This window comes from Misgurnus anguillicaudatus, chromosome 22 (genome assembly GCF_027580225.2).
Source record: "Misgurnus anguillicaudatus chromosome 22, ASM2758022v2, whole genome shotgun sequence".
Lineage (NCBI taxonomy): Eukaryota > Metazoa > Chordata > Actinopteri > Cypriniformes > Cobitidae > Misgurnus > Misgurnus anguillicaudatus.
In genome coordinates this window covers 21,508,747-21,527,475 of record NC_073358.2, presented here as the reverse complement: position 1 = coordinate 21,527,475, position 18,729 = coordinate 21,508,747, and the positions used below count along the sequence as shown (strand labels likewise).

At 38.1% G+C, this 18,729-nt stretch overlaps 1 protein-coding gene across 3 annotated transcripts in view; it reads right to left on the bottom strand.

Annotated features, from left to right (window-relative positions):
* The window catches only part of slc4a4a (solute carrier family 4 member 4a), a 77,267-nt gene that overhangs the window by 33,808 nt on the left and 24,730 nt on the right, over window positions 1–18,729 (bottom strand). The window contains exons 4-8 of one of the 3 annotated variants that reach the window (XM_073861085.1): window positions 9,668–9,803; window positions 6,854–7,014; window positions 3,698–3,877; window positions 2,192–2,287; window positions 172–248 (exon numbers count right to left, since the gene is read on the bottom strand). In XM_073861085.1, the coding sequence (XP_073717186.1) occupies window positions 172–248; window positions 2,192–2,287; window positions 3,698–3,877; window positions 6,854–7,014; window positions 9,668–9,803 (650 nt within the window). The remainder of the gene's footprint in view (window positions 1–171; window positions 249–2,191; window positions 2,288–3,697; window positions 3,878–6,853; window positions 7,015–9,667; window positions 9,804–18,729) is intronic. The other 2 variants (XM_073861086.1, XM_073861087.1) reach the window with 2 other exon arrangements.

Genomic DNA, 18,729 nt, shown 5'->3' with positions numbered 1-18,729 from the left:
TCACATATTATAACATCTTCAAACATATTCATAAAGATTTTTCTACATAATGATCTCATTTAAATAAACACTCCATTTTGATTGAGTATTAAACTATGAGTCAGATTAATTAACATAATTAACTCACCAAATCTGAAAATGGGGATAACAAAATTCTGAAAATAGACTCACCTGATCTTTTTCTGGTTTGTCTGAAATATCGTTGAGGCTGCTTGATGTCAAGTTCCTATGTGCGGTGGTTGGGCTACCTAAGCAACGTTAATAGAAAAAACATACAATAAAAAGATCCAATATAAATAGAATCATTGATCCCCTCATGCAAAGTAAAAAAAAGTCTTAAGCGAAACTTGTCTGCACAATAAACTGTGAAATATATGGTCAATGAAACAGAAAACACTTTACAGACTACAAAGCCTAAACTAAACTTAGCTTTAAAAGCGCTTTTAAGTTTAATGATTTTAACAAAAATACTCTAAATTTGCTATAATCTAAGTGACGTTCCAGCCAACTATTAACGTTTCTGAGCCCAATATGCCACCATGCTGTAAAAAGCATTGCAGAAAAACAAGTTTAGCAGAAAAGCATCTTCACAAAAAAAACTGCCAGCACAATGGCTAAGATGTCAGTTTGGTGCAGCCAAGAAAAAATAGCAGCAAAAATATACATATATAATAATTCTGAAGATCTAAAAGTATAAAAAGGATTGATTTAAAAGCCTTTAAAAACAAGAGAATAAAAACATATTTACCCCCACAAAAACAAAAAAGGGGGACAATACCACTGGGACAAACTAGAAATGGTCTAAATGTGATTATTAAAGATCTATGGAATTAAAATCTATTAAATGGTAAAGAATGGCATAACAGAAGATACTCGTATGAAATTACTTAATGCATTAAAATGGTCATGATATCCACAAATGATGGAGCTAGAAAGTCTGCAATTTTTAGGCTGTCCAAACTTATAACAGTACAAGGTTGACTACCTAGACATAGATGGTTACGACAACAGCACTAAATAAATAACCAATAATTAAACTGTCCTAAAACAGTAAAAGGAGTCATTTCATGAATTTTTTTAAGAATTCTCCCTAAGATCCACATAAATAAAACTTTTTTTTCAAAAAACAAATTGTTTCTAGAAAGTTTTTTGATACTTTGGACATGTAAAGTGATGTACGGTCTATTATTATTTTTTAATACACAATTAATTACTATCATTAAAAAAAGACAAGAAGGATAGTAATTGATTATGACAGAATTTTTACAACCCTGTCCTTCAAAATGACAGAGAATGAAAACGTCTAACATAACCTGAGTACGTGTAATACAGTGACTACACATAAACAGGCAGATGATGATATTTGCCATGCCAAGAACAAAGGGATTAATTCCCAGGGAACCCATCGAATGAAATAAAACTTTTCATGCACTGCAAGTCACTTTGTAAAATGTATTATTGAAAAGTATAACTGCTCCATCCTTTAATAGAACCTGCATTATAGTGTGACAGGTTTATGTTTCCATAAAATTTCCATAGAAACCATTAAACAGCCTTTGGATTCAAATGTTGGGATTCTTCAGAATGATATGCAGATTAGCAGGTGCCACAAACAGCATTAAGTCAAAAAGGGATGAACTGCCAATGGGTTGTAATTTAACCAATGCATGGTTATTTTAACCCAAAAAATCTGGGTTGCTTAACCTATTGCGGGTCAATTATAAACATTTTAATAATATCCAGCCAGTTTTTGTCCCTTTTGACCAAATGCTGGGATGAAAATAAACAATTTTTTATTTATTTTTTTGATGGAATAGAGCAGATGTTGTTGTGAAAGTTAAACTATTTTACAGCAAAAAAATTTAGATTCCTCATGAAATGACCCCTTTAAGCTTTCATGCTATAGGCCAGGGATGGGCAACTTCGGTCCTGGAGGGCCGGTGTCCTGCAGACTTTAGCTCCAACCACAATTAAACACACCTGAAGCAGCCAATTAAGGTCTTACTAAGCATACTTGAAACTTTAAGCCAGGTGTGTTGAGGCAAGTTGGAGCTAAACTCTGCAGGACACCGGCCCTCCAGGACCGAAGTTGCCCATCCCTGCTATAGGCCTACATTCATATGCGTTACAAACTATGTGGGATGACAGCACACACACATACAAGTTTTCGCAACTGGCAAGTAAGACTTACTAGGCCATCCCATGCTTGGACTTCCAGGGATTTGCAAAACCTCATCTGAGGCGTGAGTCATTAGACAAGGCACTGAATTCTCAAGTGGACTGCGTGCTTTGAGTGCAGCAGAGCATCCGAATGAGAAAACAAGGTAAAGAGGGTGAAAAGAAAGACTGTTAACATGATACAGATTGGTGAGACTGGAGAAAAATGTCTCGGAGCGGTAAGGAAAAGGAATGGTTTGTCAAGGAGGCAGAAAAGCTTTGAGAAGATACAGCCATCCAAAGTTTGCTCAAGGAATATAAAGTACATTTTCTACCCCATTCAAAAAGCCCAATAGTCCTTTTAGATTATATGAAAAAATAATAAAAACAATAAAAAGAAATCATTTGGGAAAACATTTTCACAAACTTTGTATGCATTTGTCATATTTTGCAAGCAAATATTACTGCCAAAAATCTAAAGAAATTACTGAGCTTGATCTTAGGTGAAATGTTGTATCATGTTATCCTTTAAGCTTGTTTTTAAATTAGCTCATCAGTTCACCAGTTCAATATGGTTTACATTTGCCGTGGCAACGCTCGATTACATTGTCATTAACAGCATGTATTGTGTATAACTAAGAAACATTTGCAGAATATGAGAGGGCAGAAAAACAGTTAATTATTATTAAAAATACACTGTGACAATAAATTACTTAAAGACAAACATACTGGACACCCTATAATTTTATGCTGATATGAAAAAGCATTTAATATAATATACTACTTTCTGATTGGATGAGCTGCATTTGAATATGTTGTTAAAAGCTGTAATGCTGCGTTCAGACCAGCCGCGGGTAGAGGCGACAAGCGCGAGTGATTTCAATGTTAAGTCAATGTAAAGACACGTTAAAGCGCGTCTGGGGGTCTCGCGGTGCGAATTAGGGATTTAGCACACTAGACGCGATTCCACCTCATTCGCGCGTCTAGTTTGCAGGAATGGCGCAAATTGAGCGTAGTCACAGCAAATGCGCGAGTTGAAAAATGTGAAAACGCGCCATGTTAACCAATCAGGAGCTTGCTCTAGTAGTGACGTGAAGCCGCAGAAGCCCCTCCCATGACGCGAATTTCCGCGTGAATGTCTCGATGACTAGAATTTCACGTGCGAATGAAGCGAATAAACTCAAAACGTTCGAGCTGCAAACTAGACGTAGAAGACGTGAATTTAACGCCTTAAATGCGGCTGGTGTGAACACACGGTAACAGGGCACCAAGTTGCCAACTTGGTGGATGCACTGTTAATGGTTAGTAATGTTAATAAATGTGACTATTTATGGCATGCTAATATCTTTCGTCCTATTGCTGTTTCCACTCTTTCATGTTGTTTCTATGAGAAACTTGTACCCATGTTAAACTTACTATAATGTATAATGTATATAATCTGGGGGAATAAATAAATAAATAAAAATTAAGAGAAATTAGGGTAAAAAATCTTGGAAGCTCTAAAGGAAAAATAACTGCACCAAACTGGCATCTATATTACCATTATCCGGTGTGGAAAACAGCCTACTTGCACTCGAGACAGTCTTGCCAATGTCAGCTAGTGAGCGAAGATTGGACTTCTTGGTCTGGTGACGATGCTTCCTCAGCAAGGTGTACATGACCTTATCTTTCAGGTCAGCTTTCAACTGACCTGTCTCAATCTGACTGTCAGTGATCATTTCTGAAAGAGATACAGAATAAAGAAGCAGAGATATTATGTTCAGTTTTTAAAATCTAGTGAGCTGCAGCATTTGAGGAATCACAGGCATGTCCTGGGCATGAACGCTGGGATAAAAGTACGCAATGATGCTTCCGCATAAAGAAATTTGACCTGGCCAAATTCTCAGGGACCATGGCATATTTCCTTCATGCACAATCCCAGAATGCACTGCAAAAAAGCTCAGGGAGAAAAGAAATCTAATATTTATTTTACTCCCTTCACAACTGAGCAATCTTTTTATTTTAACAGCAACTTTTCCCTTCACACTACTCATCAAACTTGTTTAACAAGAACTTGAAATTGAACTCATAGTTTGAACTCTGAATTGGTGTCAGTGAAGCGACACATTGCATTCTATTTTTAGTCTTCAGAAGTGGAGTTCTAATGAGGCAGCGGCTTTCACATGAGATTGTCTGGCTGGTTTTTGTAAGGTCTATTTATATAAAGAAAGGTCAAAGACACGAGGCTTGTGCCTTCAGGCCCTTTTTTTTGTGAATGGCTTATCCCTTAATAGCTTATCCTTCAATTCATTTTAGCTCAAATGGAGCTGAGGTTGACTGAGCTTAACCAAATTTAAGATTTACTGCAAATTGATAATAAAACTTGTCATATAACGCTTAGAGTAAGAGGCATGAGAAGTAATAATTCTTGCTTCATTGTTAGCATGTGTTATAATCTTTACATACGATTTTATTACTAATTTGAAAACACTTGTGTAGCTTCTCTACGTTTCCTATTTTTACATGTGCTAAATGACCCTTGTTTAAATAACATTTCAGAAAACCTTTATTGTAGAGTCACATGTATATGATGACAATGTCCTGGAGGTGTTTAATGGCTTCACAATTTTCAGCCTGATCTTCCTTAAGCTCTGAATCAAGTCAGCATAAAAGAAATGCCTCTCTGAATGGATGCAACCACCCGTGCAGCTGAGCCCACATTTAGCAGGACCTGAGAGAAGAGTGTATTTAACAGAACTATAAATATATACTGACATACAAGCGTTTGGAAACAAAATAAATAGATGGGCTGGCCATCTTAGTCCTTTCAGTACAGTGAGTTGTTAGAACTATAGTGACATTTGTAACTAGAGGATCCAAAATAAAAAAAAATCTGGGGTCTTGCGTTTTCCAAGCGTACTTGATTTTATATGTATCCACAATCAAACAATCTGTTGCATGCCTAGAGATTCATTACTAGTGGTGTGAAACAACTGCAAATAGAAAAATAAGTTCTTGTTTTCTGTCGCTTAGTGAAGCAGTGTGTGATGTACAGTGACGGTACAATTACGCGGGGCGAAAGCGTTAACGCTTGACGGAGGGCTTGTCTGAAGCGTGGCCAACAGCCATTAACAGTGACCACATGCTCCTGTCTGGCATAAATGTAAATGGCTGGCTCACACTAGGTTATCTGCATTAGACAATCTTATGCTGTTGGCCCTTGAAAAGTTAAGAAACGTTCAACTTCTGCAGCGAACAACGGCAGTGACGTTGACAGATCCGCAATTCAGTTCTAATTGGCATGACGTCACCCATTAAAAGTAAATGAGAAGCGTCAATGCTTTCACCCTGTGTAAATGTACCGTAAAGTAGCGTGCACACCAAAGCATTTACACCGGTGGCTGGCGTATGTTTTCAATTGTTTCCATGCAAGTGTGGCACTTTTCAAAAAAGCCAGCAGCTGGTGGGTTTTGTCCGCGTTGGCACTCGCGCTGATTCCGCGCTGAGAGTTGAGAAATATTTAACTTTGGGTAAAAAGCTCAGCTCGTCAATGTCAGTTCTCAATCGGCTGTCCAATCACAGTGAAGGATGAGTGAGACAAACATCACAACAACCACTGGCACATTGTACCACGACTGATAAACAAAGCAGAAGTAACATAGCAACCAAAACGCTCAGCTGAAAAAAGCTGGCAGTCGGCGTCCGCCTGGGCGTTTTGCTTTGGTGTGCACACCCCCTAATGTGTGACAACTTCTGGCAAATGGAATGAGCACATTTTCAAAAATGAGTTATTGTTATTTTCTCTATTAAAACAAAAACTTCAAATTGATGTATGATTCGTTGGGGTGTGACAAAAATTACAGGGCTGCATATGTTTCAAGTCGACAAGTCCATTTTTAGAGAAATCAAGTAAAATATTTTAAAAGGTTCAAAAACAAAATTAACACAGCCATACCTTAAACTCACTGGGAAAACTAACAGATTTGGCATACACAAAGTAAAAATCAATATTTATAGGAAACATCAGCCTGATCTCACGAGAATTCGTACATATTAGGACTTGGTTAATTCATATAAATTCATACAAAGTTAATCGTGCAAAAACGTACAGTTCTCATGAAAAAAAACACAACGAAACCAAACCCCTAACCCCAACGTCAGAGTCAATCAATCAATCAATCAATCAAATTTTATTTATAGACGGTTTCATCAGACGCACGTGATACATGTCTGGATCCGAACCTTACTTCCGGTTTCGTTTTTTTAAAGGTCTAACTAGTTGCTAAACTGATCTCTTGAACAAATGCCTCGTCAAAAATAACAAATGTTTTGGTTTCCTAGGTAATCTATGTGTTGTTGTTTTGCTTGTTATATAAATAAACTATGTTTAAAGTACTTTGTTGTTATTTATTATTAGCGGAGTTTACTGGAAATTGCTGCGGACCGAGACAGCCGCTTGTTTATGTTGTTACTGCTGAAACCGTCTATAGAGCCCTTTCAACAACCAAAAGGAACACAAGGCGCTTTCCAATAAAAAAAACCTTAACAGGGGTTTATTTCAAATAAATACAAATTATCCAACTTGTAAAAATACGTACGAATTCTCGTGAAATATTTCATATATGCACATGAACCTTTAAATAAAATGTCAAGAATCTAAGAATACAGATAGTGTTTTGCTTTAAAGCCCAAAATGGCTGCCAAACTGAAAACTCACCAACGACCCCTGGCAGAGTGGAGGCCTCCAGGTCCAACATGACGGTGCCTTTCTCTATACATGTCCTTAGCTCAAAGAGACTGTGTAGGGACAGAGTGGCCACATGTGGTTTACTCCATCGCTCTCCACCTTTTTCCACCTTCTCTTCGAACTTAATCCACCTGAGAAGAACCAAGGACAGAGAGTTCTACTAAAGACCCATTCACAACAAGGACAGCAGTTATAAAGATAAAGTTTTAAAATTGCTGTAAATTCCACGGCAAAGCTATTAAATAAATAACGTTTAGAATAGAGATGTTTTTGAAAGTTTGTATATAGTTTTTGTTGTAGCTATTGTTCTTGGAGGGGGCTTAAAGCTCTGGGGTAAAGTCTTATTTAAACAATTCTGTTGGCAAGGGGATGCAGTGTTTCTCATTCATTAGACTATGGTGGCCTGCCAGTCTAACTCTTTCTTCCATAGTCTCAAAATGAACCAAACTTTTTCTATACTTCTCATAACAAGAGTTACTGACTGGACATATGAACATTTGTCCGTAAAATTGCAAATAGTTTGTTACCCAGACACAAGTGGAAGTTGCTGCTGGTTACAGTAAAGTATTATTTTGTTAAAAAAACATAAAATGTGTAAATGATAACTCCTTTTTCGACCTTCATTTGTATTAAATACAGTATGTATGCATGCAACGGTTAAAAGAGGGAAATGCAAATGCAAAGTGATTACGCAATTATGCTAATTAGTGTATGCTGTGATGTCATCCAGTGCCATCGTCTCACAAGATCCAAGGGGAAACACTGGGATCACACAAAAAATACGTTATTTATTACGTAAAATAAGCTAATTAGTGTTTACTCTTGGTTAGTGTAGGTTATTCATTATTCAAGACCGAGAGATGAAATACAATGAATATATCTCCACTATATATTTTTTATGTTTACTGTATGAGAGATAAAAACACAGGTCCCAGACATCAGCTCATCATTACAGTACTCAGATTTAACTTGAACCTTTTCCCCTGATGACCCTGAATGAAAAGCTTTAAATGTAATCCTTAATCCTGAAATACACATAGGCTTTAATCTCATCTGTAAAACAATTGACTAAATGAAATCTTGATCAAAAATAAAAAGATCAGTTGTGATCATTCTTGTATTCATTCGTAGTAACGTGTCAAGTGTCTGTTTTGGCATGTGATAATGGGGACCACCTGGAGTGCTTCTCAACAACCTTAACATAAAATATCCTCTCTCACTGAATGATCAAACCCATTCACAAGCAAAACAAGTGTGCTGCATGCAAAACTTCATCAGAGACTAAACTGTCGGTTTCAGTGAGCTAATGATCATGGGAATTGAAAAGCCAACCAATCTGTTAAATGTTGGTTTGTGCTAACAATGGAAACCAAGGCAGCTTGGATCACATATGTTTCCTCGGTAACACTTTACAATAAGGATTTATTTGTTAACATGTTAACATGAACTAACAATGAACAATACTTCTACAGCATGTATTAATGGTAGTTTATCTTATTTTCAGCATTTACGAATACATTTTTAAAATTAAGAGTTGTAACTGTTAACATGATTAATGCACTATGAACTAACATGAACAACTGTATTGACATTAATTAACAAATATTAATAAATGCAGAAAAACATTATTGTCCATTACTAATTCATGTTAACTCATAAATTCACTAATGTTAGTAAATACAACCTTATTGTAAAGTGTTAACGTTTATTCTTTCTATAAAGATAAATTGAGGTAGGAAACATCCTTTTAAACTATTAAGTGCTTGAAATGTGTCTTCATACTGGCATTGAACAATCACTGGCAACAGGCCAGTACACTTGAAGCCCCGTTCAAAAAAAATAGTATGGACCCTGTATAACAAGTCGATATGAGAAACAGAAATGTTCAGGTTTTTTAAGCTCAGATAAAAACTTTAATTTTTTTAACTCTTTAACCAACGTCATCTAATACAAAAGTTGCAAAACATACAATAAAAACAAACAGAAGTAATTTATTTACATTTGTACTAGTACTGGGTATCGATTCAAATGTTCCAGATCGATTCGATTTCAATTTACAAGCTATCAATTCGATTCGATTTTGATTCTCGGTTCCGCTTTTCCGTGGTTTTTATACTCAATTCTCGATTCAACTCAATAAATTAGATTATATTGAATATTATATTATATTAGAATATTATATAGACTGAATGAATGAATGACAGGCTCGCCTCTTGCTCCTTGGTAACATCGCGCAAGGCAAAAAAGAGGGTGACATCTAGTTGAAAAAAACTAGTAATTAGATTAATGTTAATTTGCGTTTAATGTTTGCAAAATAAATATGGGAAAAATCGATTTGTGGCCTTTGAGAATCGATTTTGAAAAAAAAAGATGAATCGAAAAATCTTTTTTTTGCCCAGCCCTAATTTGTACACTCCTACACCATGTTCTAACTATGCGACATGCGATAAAATATATATTTTCCATCTTAATCAGAGTTTTTGTCCTAACCAATCGCGACGCGATGCTGCAACAAGCGACAGTGGATTCTATTTTAGAAACTTTTTTTTTATTTCTGCAATGTTGCGGCTGACAGCTCCGCCTACACAGAGATCTCATTCAATTAACTATTAAATAACTGGTTAAAGAACTGTTCTGATTGGCTGTAATTTGTGATTGATTGCGTCATTTTCTATCAAAATCGCATCACGTGTGTAACTCTCCTAACTCATGTTTATCTATCCTCATACATCTGACTGATCCCTTTTTGGGCCATATTTAGAAGCCAAACCAAGATGTTCTTACCTGGCAGTTTCCTTCCACTCCATTTCCTGGCCATCAACAGACAGCAGCTCATCCAGCTCTGTGAAAAGCTGCGGGGGCGCTGGACTATCATCATCCTCTCCCAGAATGAATCGGATGCGCTCGGCCGCAGGTGAGACTGCAACAGGAAAAATACTGCGGGTCAGAGGTGGAGACCTAATCTTGCATATTTCCAGCTTGCCATCGTCGCTTATGCCATTGGGCCTGATCTCTAGCTTATCGGGAGAAGCTGGCTCAGACGGTGGAGAAATCGTAGACAGATCTGAGTCTGGATCCGCATTCTGACTGGACTCCGAGTCCACCTCCCCAACCTCACTCTTCTCCACATTATTGTTCTCAGACGTGTTCTCCGAGTTGTTATCCATTCTAAATCCCTTTAAAAAAGACAACTGTTTCCAGAGAGTGATCAAAGCGGGTGAGGATGGGTGAGAGAGGGTGGGAGGTCAAGCGACACTTGGTCAAGCGACACTTAGACCTTCATCTGAGTATTCCGTGTTGTCTGCTATCCCGTACACCCCACTCTGATACAGTGACACCTATGTAGTTAAAAAGGGGTCCCCTTGTCACCCCAGACCAACAGCCCACCCATCGGCTGCTCTGGCTGTACCCCCTTGCTATTGGCCCTCCGACTTTGGCACCCTGCCCCGAGCCCCTCATTAGCAATTAGGAAATGTTTCACAAACTGTTCATTCTTCCCAAGTAGAGCAGCGTTCTTTATCTCTTTATATTCTCATTTGAACATTTATTAGTGCTTGGGGTAAAAAGGAACAAATAATAGTAAACAGTAAGTAAAGCTTAATGCTATAGGGTACAACCACAATATATAGAAACACTGGCAACGATTTATATGAAATTCTACAATCAACCTTGACAGAACAGATTTTTTTCAATCCAGGGATGGCTTAAGCCAAGTGAAAAGTCTTTGATGGCAGTCGTTTTCAACGAATCCTCAGCTTGTGACGTATTTACAAGTAACACAAGGTGAATGAACTGTCATATGTGCATTTTAAAAGACTAACTTTTGATTCAACCTTTATAATTGCGGTCACTGGCCTCAGATGACATCTACTATTGTTGATAACATCAACATTAACTTCATGGATACAATGCGTGAGTAAATGAGTAATGTGATACACAGTAACTTGTATACAGTAAAAGATGGTCTGTAAATGTTATCAGCACCTGGGAAAGTAATAACTGAACTGGGAAAATACAACACTAACAGTAAAACATTACTGACTTTTCATAATGTTATACAAAGCTAGATGTAATTGCACACTATTAAACTTTATGCCACTTTACCTTTATTTAACTGTAAGAAAACATTTATTCAATGCACTTAGTTTTTTTTTTTTATGTAACCCTTATCTTTCTGATTTGTTGAATTGTCCTTGTAATTTAATACTTTTATACTGAGAAAAATAACTCATACAAGTATAACTGACTACTCATTGAAACTTTTCAGAAATGTTCAGATTACCAGGGAACTGACTAGCGAGTAGTGCTTTAACTCATGTGGGCTGGTTCGTTGTCCCAACTCACACACACAAAGTGACCCTGGGATGCATACAGACAACTCTGTTACGGATACCAAGCACTGAGCCACAGTGGGCACTTGCTTCATGCTGTTGCTAAGCAGTGCAAGGACAGAAGAAACAAGTGAGGGAGGGAGAGTGAGTTCAATATGGGAGAGAAGGACAGACAGAAATGAAAATCCCATCGTTCAAACGAGTTTCAAAGCTGTGGGCTCTCTCGCCAAAAGTTACGACCCACACAAAGGGGACTTTGTGCATACACCAGGGGCTGATGGGAAAAATGAGGGGGAACAGTATGCCCGGTGCCCAGAAAGGGACTTTGCAGAGTTGCCACTTTATGCTGGAGAGTCTCAGTCTCACTAGCAACACTGTGCAACATCCCACATGCAGTATCCCAAATTATATTCCTCTCACTAGGTCTCAAAAGAAGTATTTAATGGCATTGATATGCCTTGCACAGAATAGAAAAACTGAATGCTCATGATTTTGTGAATTGTGTGGTTGAAGCAGTTGTGTTCCGGTTGATGATGTTTGTGGCGTTTTCCTAACACAGTACACACTGATGTCCCATGATTTATTTTAAAGGTCACATAACAGTGTTTCTGCTAATCTCATGTTCATTTTGAATACCTAAAGAGTAGTATCGCATCCTTAATATCTATGAAAAGTCTTTACTTTTATCAGATTTTAAAAAAGCTGATCAGCTGTATAGCTACTTTCATGAACAAAAAACGAGCCCCTGGAGGCGTACCACGGGTGGAGCAAGTCACGGGTAGAGCAAGTCACGAGCAAGCAACACACACAAAACATTATACCACTATTTCTGGACATTGTATGATTATCTACATGTTCATGTCGTTTGCATTACATACACTTACGCAACGCAACAATTGCCAACAAAACACAGACATTTGATTTAGTTTTTCTTACCGCCTGCGACTCATGACCGGTTAGGACCACCCCATTTCAATAAAATCCAGCTTTAAACAAACACACTTTCACAACTCTACTGCTACCCCGGATAAACAAACTATATCCGTTGTTTCCATAATGCTGGGTTATTTGGGAAGCTGAACAAGCTTAAAATTTTCCTCAGAAACCAAAACACACTTCTTTGGTGATGTTGATTTTGTGTCAGCTCTTGGTTGATGTGTAGGTGTGCTAATCTGGGTGAAGTACCCATATAATAACTTCCACTATATTTCCAGCACTAAAAATTGCCCATAAAAAAAAAAATAAAGCAAGACTGTTAGGTATAAATCTTTAATGTTCTGAAAAAAACTTTCCGAAACTTGTAGTGCGCATTCGGCACAGAAATACTCTGCCATATGCCCAACTGCTTTTTTGATACTTTGGCAATGTTTAACATAAGGAATCACTCCAACAGTGTTAATATGTCAGAGTGCATGAAATAGCTTCAATAACAAATACAACAACAGGCTCCAACCTACGTAACAAAAGTTTTACAGTGCATGTGGTTACAGGTAACAGAACCGTTTAAAACCTGTACAAACTTTTATAAATAATAATAAAAATAAAACAGCTCATATACTTTTTCAGCTTAAGCAATTAAAGAGTTTTGTTGCAAAACGAGATAACTCCATTTTTAAAATTTTTGTCAAAACATGTTTATTATTTATGTTATCATGTTATTATTTTGTTTTATGGTGCTACTTAGCTGTATTGTTTAAGTTAAAGGCGGAGTCCATGATGTTTAAAAGCCAATGTTGATATTTGAAATCACCTAAACAAACACGCCCCTACCCCAATAGAATCTGGACCTTCTGTTGATAGACCCGCCCCACACATACGCAAACCCGCATTTGATTTGATTTGATTGGCTATAAGTGTGTTTTGGTAGTTGGCCCGTCTCCTTTTCCAACGCGTTTTTCAAACATCGTGGACTCCGTCTTTAAGAAGGTTTAAATCAAAACAAACCAACTGCAGTTGAATTGATATTAATTGGAAAGCACAACCAAAAAAACGAGATTTCTAAAAAAATAAAAAAACGCAGTTACCTTGTTTTGCAACGAAATTCTTCAATTATACATCTTCTACCGTATTCATGGAACGTGCCCTGTAACTGCTGCGATTCCCGAAAGCAACTATGATCGCAAGTTCTGTCATTACCAACAGAGTTTAATGGTAACAACGACAATATTAGCTAGTGATGCTTTTGGGAAACGCACCCCTGGGTGCCAGCCGAACTTAGTCCCGCCCACAACATTTTAGGTTGGGAAGTTTTGTCTGGTTCGCTCTGTTGTGGCGCACTATGCTCGACCCAAAGCTGGTCGAACCAATCAAATTGTCAGGAAGGGCTTTATACGATGATCAACAGATGATCAACAGTAACGTAATCAACCACATAACCAAAGAGCGCTTGTGTTGAATCCGCTTACACAAAGACGGCTGCCGCTGGAGAATTGAGATGTGAAGATTTTGCCATCGAATCTTTTCTAGAAGAAATCGACAGTGCACTGATTTTAAAAGAGGAACAGAGAAGCGTGAAAAAATGAATTTGTTGATCAGAAAGATGTTTTTGTCATCTATACTACGGGATTGCAATTCGGCGTGCATGACAACGTGGACATACTGTAACTAGCGGGTGTTGCCAGCTCCTTTTCGGAAGCCCATGGATGAAGTTCATTTAAGTTACGAATGGTAAGAGATAGTCTGACTTTATGACTTAGTAAATAACTCACAATGTCATATGAAATGAATGAAATGTTGTAAACCCAATGGAGCGGTATCAGACTCAATTTCTAACTAGAATTTTGAGTATGACAACATCAGGCTATGTAACTGCAATATGCTGCAGCAGTACTGTCCAATAACTGACAAGTTCTCTACACTGGTAGACATACTTCATTCTGCAGGTTTGGCAACCTGTGGCAATTCCAAAAAAGATCCTGCGAAATGCATGATATTTACATGAGAAGTCTTGCTCTTTAGTTGATGGTAGTGGCACATTGTAGGAATTTTATAAAGTAAAGCAGTGGTAGGCAACGTCGATCCTGGAGTGCCGATGTCTTACAGAGTTTAGCTCCAGCTCTAATCAAGCACACCTGAACAACTAAAATCTGCAGGGCGTCGGCACTCCAGGACAGATGTTGCCTATCCCTGCAGTAAAGCCTAGACCATTATAAAATCACCAAATAACCTGTTAATATGTCCTCCAAGGTGTTCTCATGTGTCTTAAGTGCATTGCTAGGTGCCATGAGGTTGTCATGTTTTAACTTGCTGGTCAAAATCTAAGGAGCTCTGTGATATTCTAGCTTATATTGAAGGAAGGATCTGAGCCATATCTATATTTCCATGAGGTTTTTCACCCATGTAAATGTCTTTCACCCATGTGATGTCCACGACTCAGAGTACACTTTCTTTTGTATTTTCTCCTAGCAACAGACGCTCTCTGGAAACACTTGATTCGCCACATATCAAAAAAACAAAGAAGACTTGAAATCAGCTTCCGACCAGGATGCACACTCTGAGCTTGCAGTTGAGAAATGGATTCAGGTTCAAGTTACGTTTATGTAAGAAATGATAACAGAAGATTTTTAATTTGGGAAAGCTGTGGGTAACATTTAAGCTAGTTGAAACTACTAATAAGAGATTGCATTGTCTTGCAGTATTTGTTTGGTGACAGCTGACAGAATTTGGAATTACAAAACTTAAATCCAAAATTGACTTTTTTGCACTCTTAATGGGTTCTGCCTAAAAACTGTATTTCTGAAAGGCCTGAGGCTGGGATTAAGTGGATTTGACTCAGAAAGTATTCAATGAACGTATAGTTCGCGTCGAGAGCATTGGGTTAATATCATCATCAAATTTTTGACAGATAGCTGCTTTTGAATCTGAACTCTTCAACTATTTTTTGAGAGAAGCTTGATATGCATATGATATTTGTTCAACCTTTATACCGTCAACAGGTTTAGACAGCTCAAAACTGTTGGCCTGTGAGTATCAGTGAAATTGGGTTAAATGCAGGCTATCTCTGTTATGTGTTGTATCGTTCCAGCAGTGAAGAGATAAAGAGTGATTAAACACATTTGAGTCATCACATGCCTGTGATGTGTGGCTCTTGTCTTTTGTTGGAAGCACAACAGTTTTATTCAGAGCAGCTATTGTTCTTTGACTGGACTGCCTCCTCTGCATCTCATACTGACTTCCTGACAGTAACTGATACCCAACTTCACCACCATATCACTGTTATTACACAGACTTTCCAACCTTGTGTTGAAACTACAAATCATAATGATTCCTTGAATCATTTGGGAGAGACATAAGCTTAATCAAACAATTATATGTTTTTTCTTCTCATAAGCAATTCCAGCATTACAGACATTTGCAGTCAAAACTTGAAATATAAATTCTCAAGGAATGCATTTATTACCAAGAGATAAACCATATATGTATATTTTCCAGACATCAGGAAAATATTACTCTATTGACCCATATTCTATTATAGATAAGATAAACATGCATGTGTTATGGATGTGACAAAAAGGGCACAAGTGTTTTAGAGACAGCATGCTTTGTAGATTAAACTGAAACAGAAAAGGAACTAGCTGAATGTGACCTGAAGTGATCTCAGACCTTTTCTTGTTCATATCACAACTTCATAAGAACTCAGACCCCAGCTCTCTGTCCAGCAGTTAATCTTGATACATGTCAAAATGACACACAAAGTGGTACCTCATTGCGTTCCCACTTCACATGTCAAAACAAGAAAATTTAACCACATCTGGAGGTGGTCTGAGTATGGTTCACTTTTGGGTCCTTTTCACACAGACATTCCGGAAAATACACAGAAAATGCATCCTGGATTTTTGGGATCGTATGATTTTTTTGTTCATTCACACTGCCATGATTTGCCGGCATCTGCAAGGTCCCGGAAAGACACGTGACCTGTTTAAAGTCCTGCCCTATCTTCTATGCAGCGTCTAAAGTTTGCATATTATTTATTATTTCTCTCTCCAGAAACCACTCGTGTGCATTTTTGTTTATGATAAGACTATAAAGCAGCGCGTGACGCGCCGTTCTATGCTGGTGAATGATCTCAGCTTCAGATTGGATATTTGACGAGCTTCCTGATCTCTGCTTTATTCCAGTTTTCAGACATTTCTCATCGTGATAATTCATATGCATTTAAAACCCTTGTATTGAGGAGCTGAACGATATATCTTGTTGGGATGACGCGCTGACATTTTTGTTTATTATAAGCTCAAATGAGCATGTGATACAATATTCTTTTATGCTGCTGAATGAACTCCGCTTCAGCGCGGTAAATGACGAGCTAACTTACCTGATATCTGCTTCAGTCCAGTTTGCTGACATTTCTCATCGTGAATGTTGTAAATCCCTCATTATAAAGAGTTGAACCAACTTCATTTGCCATGACACACATTTCCTCACTACAGCACGCGCGTCAATAGCTACGTTTACATGGACACATTTTGCCTCCATCGGATTAAAATCCTTCCGATTAATAAATCCTATCACAGCGTTTACATGAACAATTAATAATGTGATCGGATTGATGTGCGTGTTTATATGACACAAGATTTACATCATATTTGATAATTTGACATGCGCACATTGCACAAATATAGTTTCACGCTGCTTCAAGATTTGCTTTGTGCCTCACTGATTATAAAGCAGCAGCAAAACACCCATTCACGTGTGCCCAAAAAGAGAATTTTACTTCACGCAGTGCTGCAGAGACCGTTCGCGAGAGCGAGTCCAAACACACGCGTTTGTGGATCAGAGAATAAATCATGGACTGACCGGACAACGCTGTCTTGTATCACTTTATGGGAACTGGAAGGATAATAGGAACAAGATTAACAAGACAATCACTTCTTGTGACTTCCTTCAACAAAACAAACTCGAGTTATTTGCATCACATGTCATTACGGCAATTCTACGTCATTGCACGTGTGCATATGCTCCACACTCCCGTCCTGTAGGTGGCGGAAATGCACCTTTCAGTGGGTTTGCCAACCGCCATTAAAAAAAGAAAAGATGGCACATGCGCAGAGCATCCCAGTTTCAGTTATCCATCCAATCAAGTGTATACATGTCATTTTGAGCGGATTACAAACGGTATAAACCACCCCTAACAAGCGGATTAGATTTTTAATCAGATTGGCACTTTTTAGTCCGATTGAGGTGTTTATATGGAGCATTTTTATTCAGATTGATCATTTAAACCAGGAGTGGGGAACCCTGGGTCCTGGAGGGCCACTGTCCTGCAGAGTTTACTTCCAACCCTAATCAAACACACCTGCATTTCATTTCCAAGTGATCCTGAAGACTTTCAAGATTTTTCAGGTGTGTTTAATTAGGGTTGGAAGTAAACTCTGCAGGACAGTGGCCCTCCAGGACCAGGGTTCCCCACCCCTGATTTAAACGGATTACAAATGTCCATGTAAACGCAGCTATTGTTTATGCGTCTCATTTATAATTTCCTGATAACTGCTTCAATCTAGTTTGCAACATTTCTCATTGTGAATGTTGATATACATGCAAATCCCTTGTTTTAAAGAGCTGAACCATAACTTTTGTTGTGATGACACACTACGACACGCCCATTATGGCATTTTTTTGGCTTCTTTTTCACACAGAGGGTTTTCCGTGTATCTTACTAGGTCCTCTTTCCGGCAACGATCCCAGAAGATTTATAGGACGTGTTTGTGTTTACACAGAAGCTTGTCTGGCATTTTACAGGTATTTTCTGGGACCAAAGGTCTGTGTGAATTGGGTTTTGGTTTGTTCACATCAAGTGTGCCGCACAAGCCCTGAAAAGTGAAGCCAAAATGTCTCAATCCCCCCCCCCCAGTGACTGGTCCCTGTATAGGTCGTAAACCCTACCTCCCCATGTTATTCTATGGGACTTGAGACCAACTAAAAAATTAATTACACTTCAATTATCTTTTTTCTGAAGCTGGTTTCTGTAGTTATCACGCTGATGTAAATTCAAATGTTTGTTTTTAAAACAAGCTTGTGTTTAGTTAGATATTTAATGATATATTAAACGGTGGTGTCACATCATGATTGACAGCTGTGATATCGTGTGATATGCGCAATCTGCGAGAGCGAGGGCGGGGCTTTGCTTTCGCGGCTTTACTTCCTGCTCACTACTGCGCAGGGCTGGTCCCGAAATCGCTACTGTGCAGACTCAAGACCCAAGATGTCAGCGCCATATCGGGACACTGACGGCTTCACTTTTCACCAATGGAAGAGAGCGAACAGGCGTCGTCCATCTTTTTTTACAGTCTATGGTTCACATATATACACTGAACTGTTCCAAGTGCGTTTGGAGGGCTCAAACAAACTAGGTGTGAAAACACAATTAAACCACCAAATATTGACATCAAAGGGTGTTTTCACACCAGTGTTGTTTTCGTCAACGATGACGATAACGAAATGGTTTCGTTGACGCACGTATTTTTTATGACGCTAACGCGACGATGACTAGCTAAAAATGTCTCTAAGGTGACGAAAACA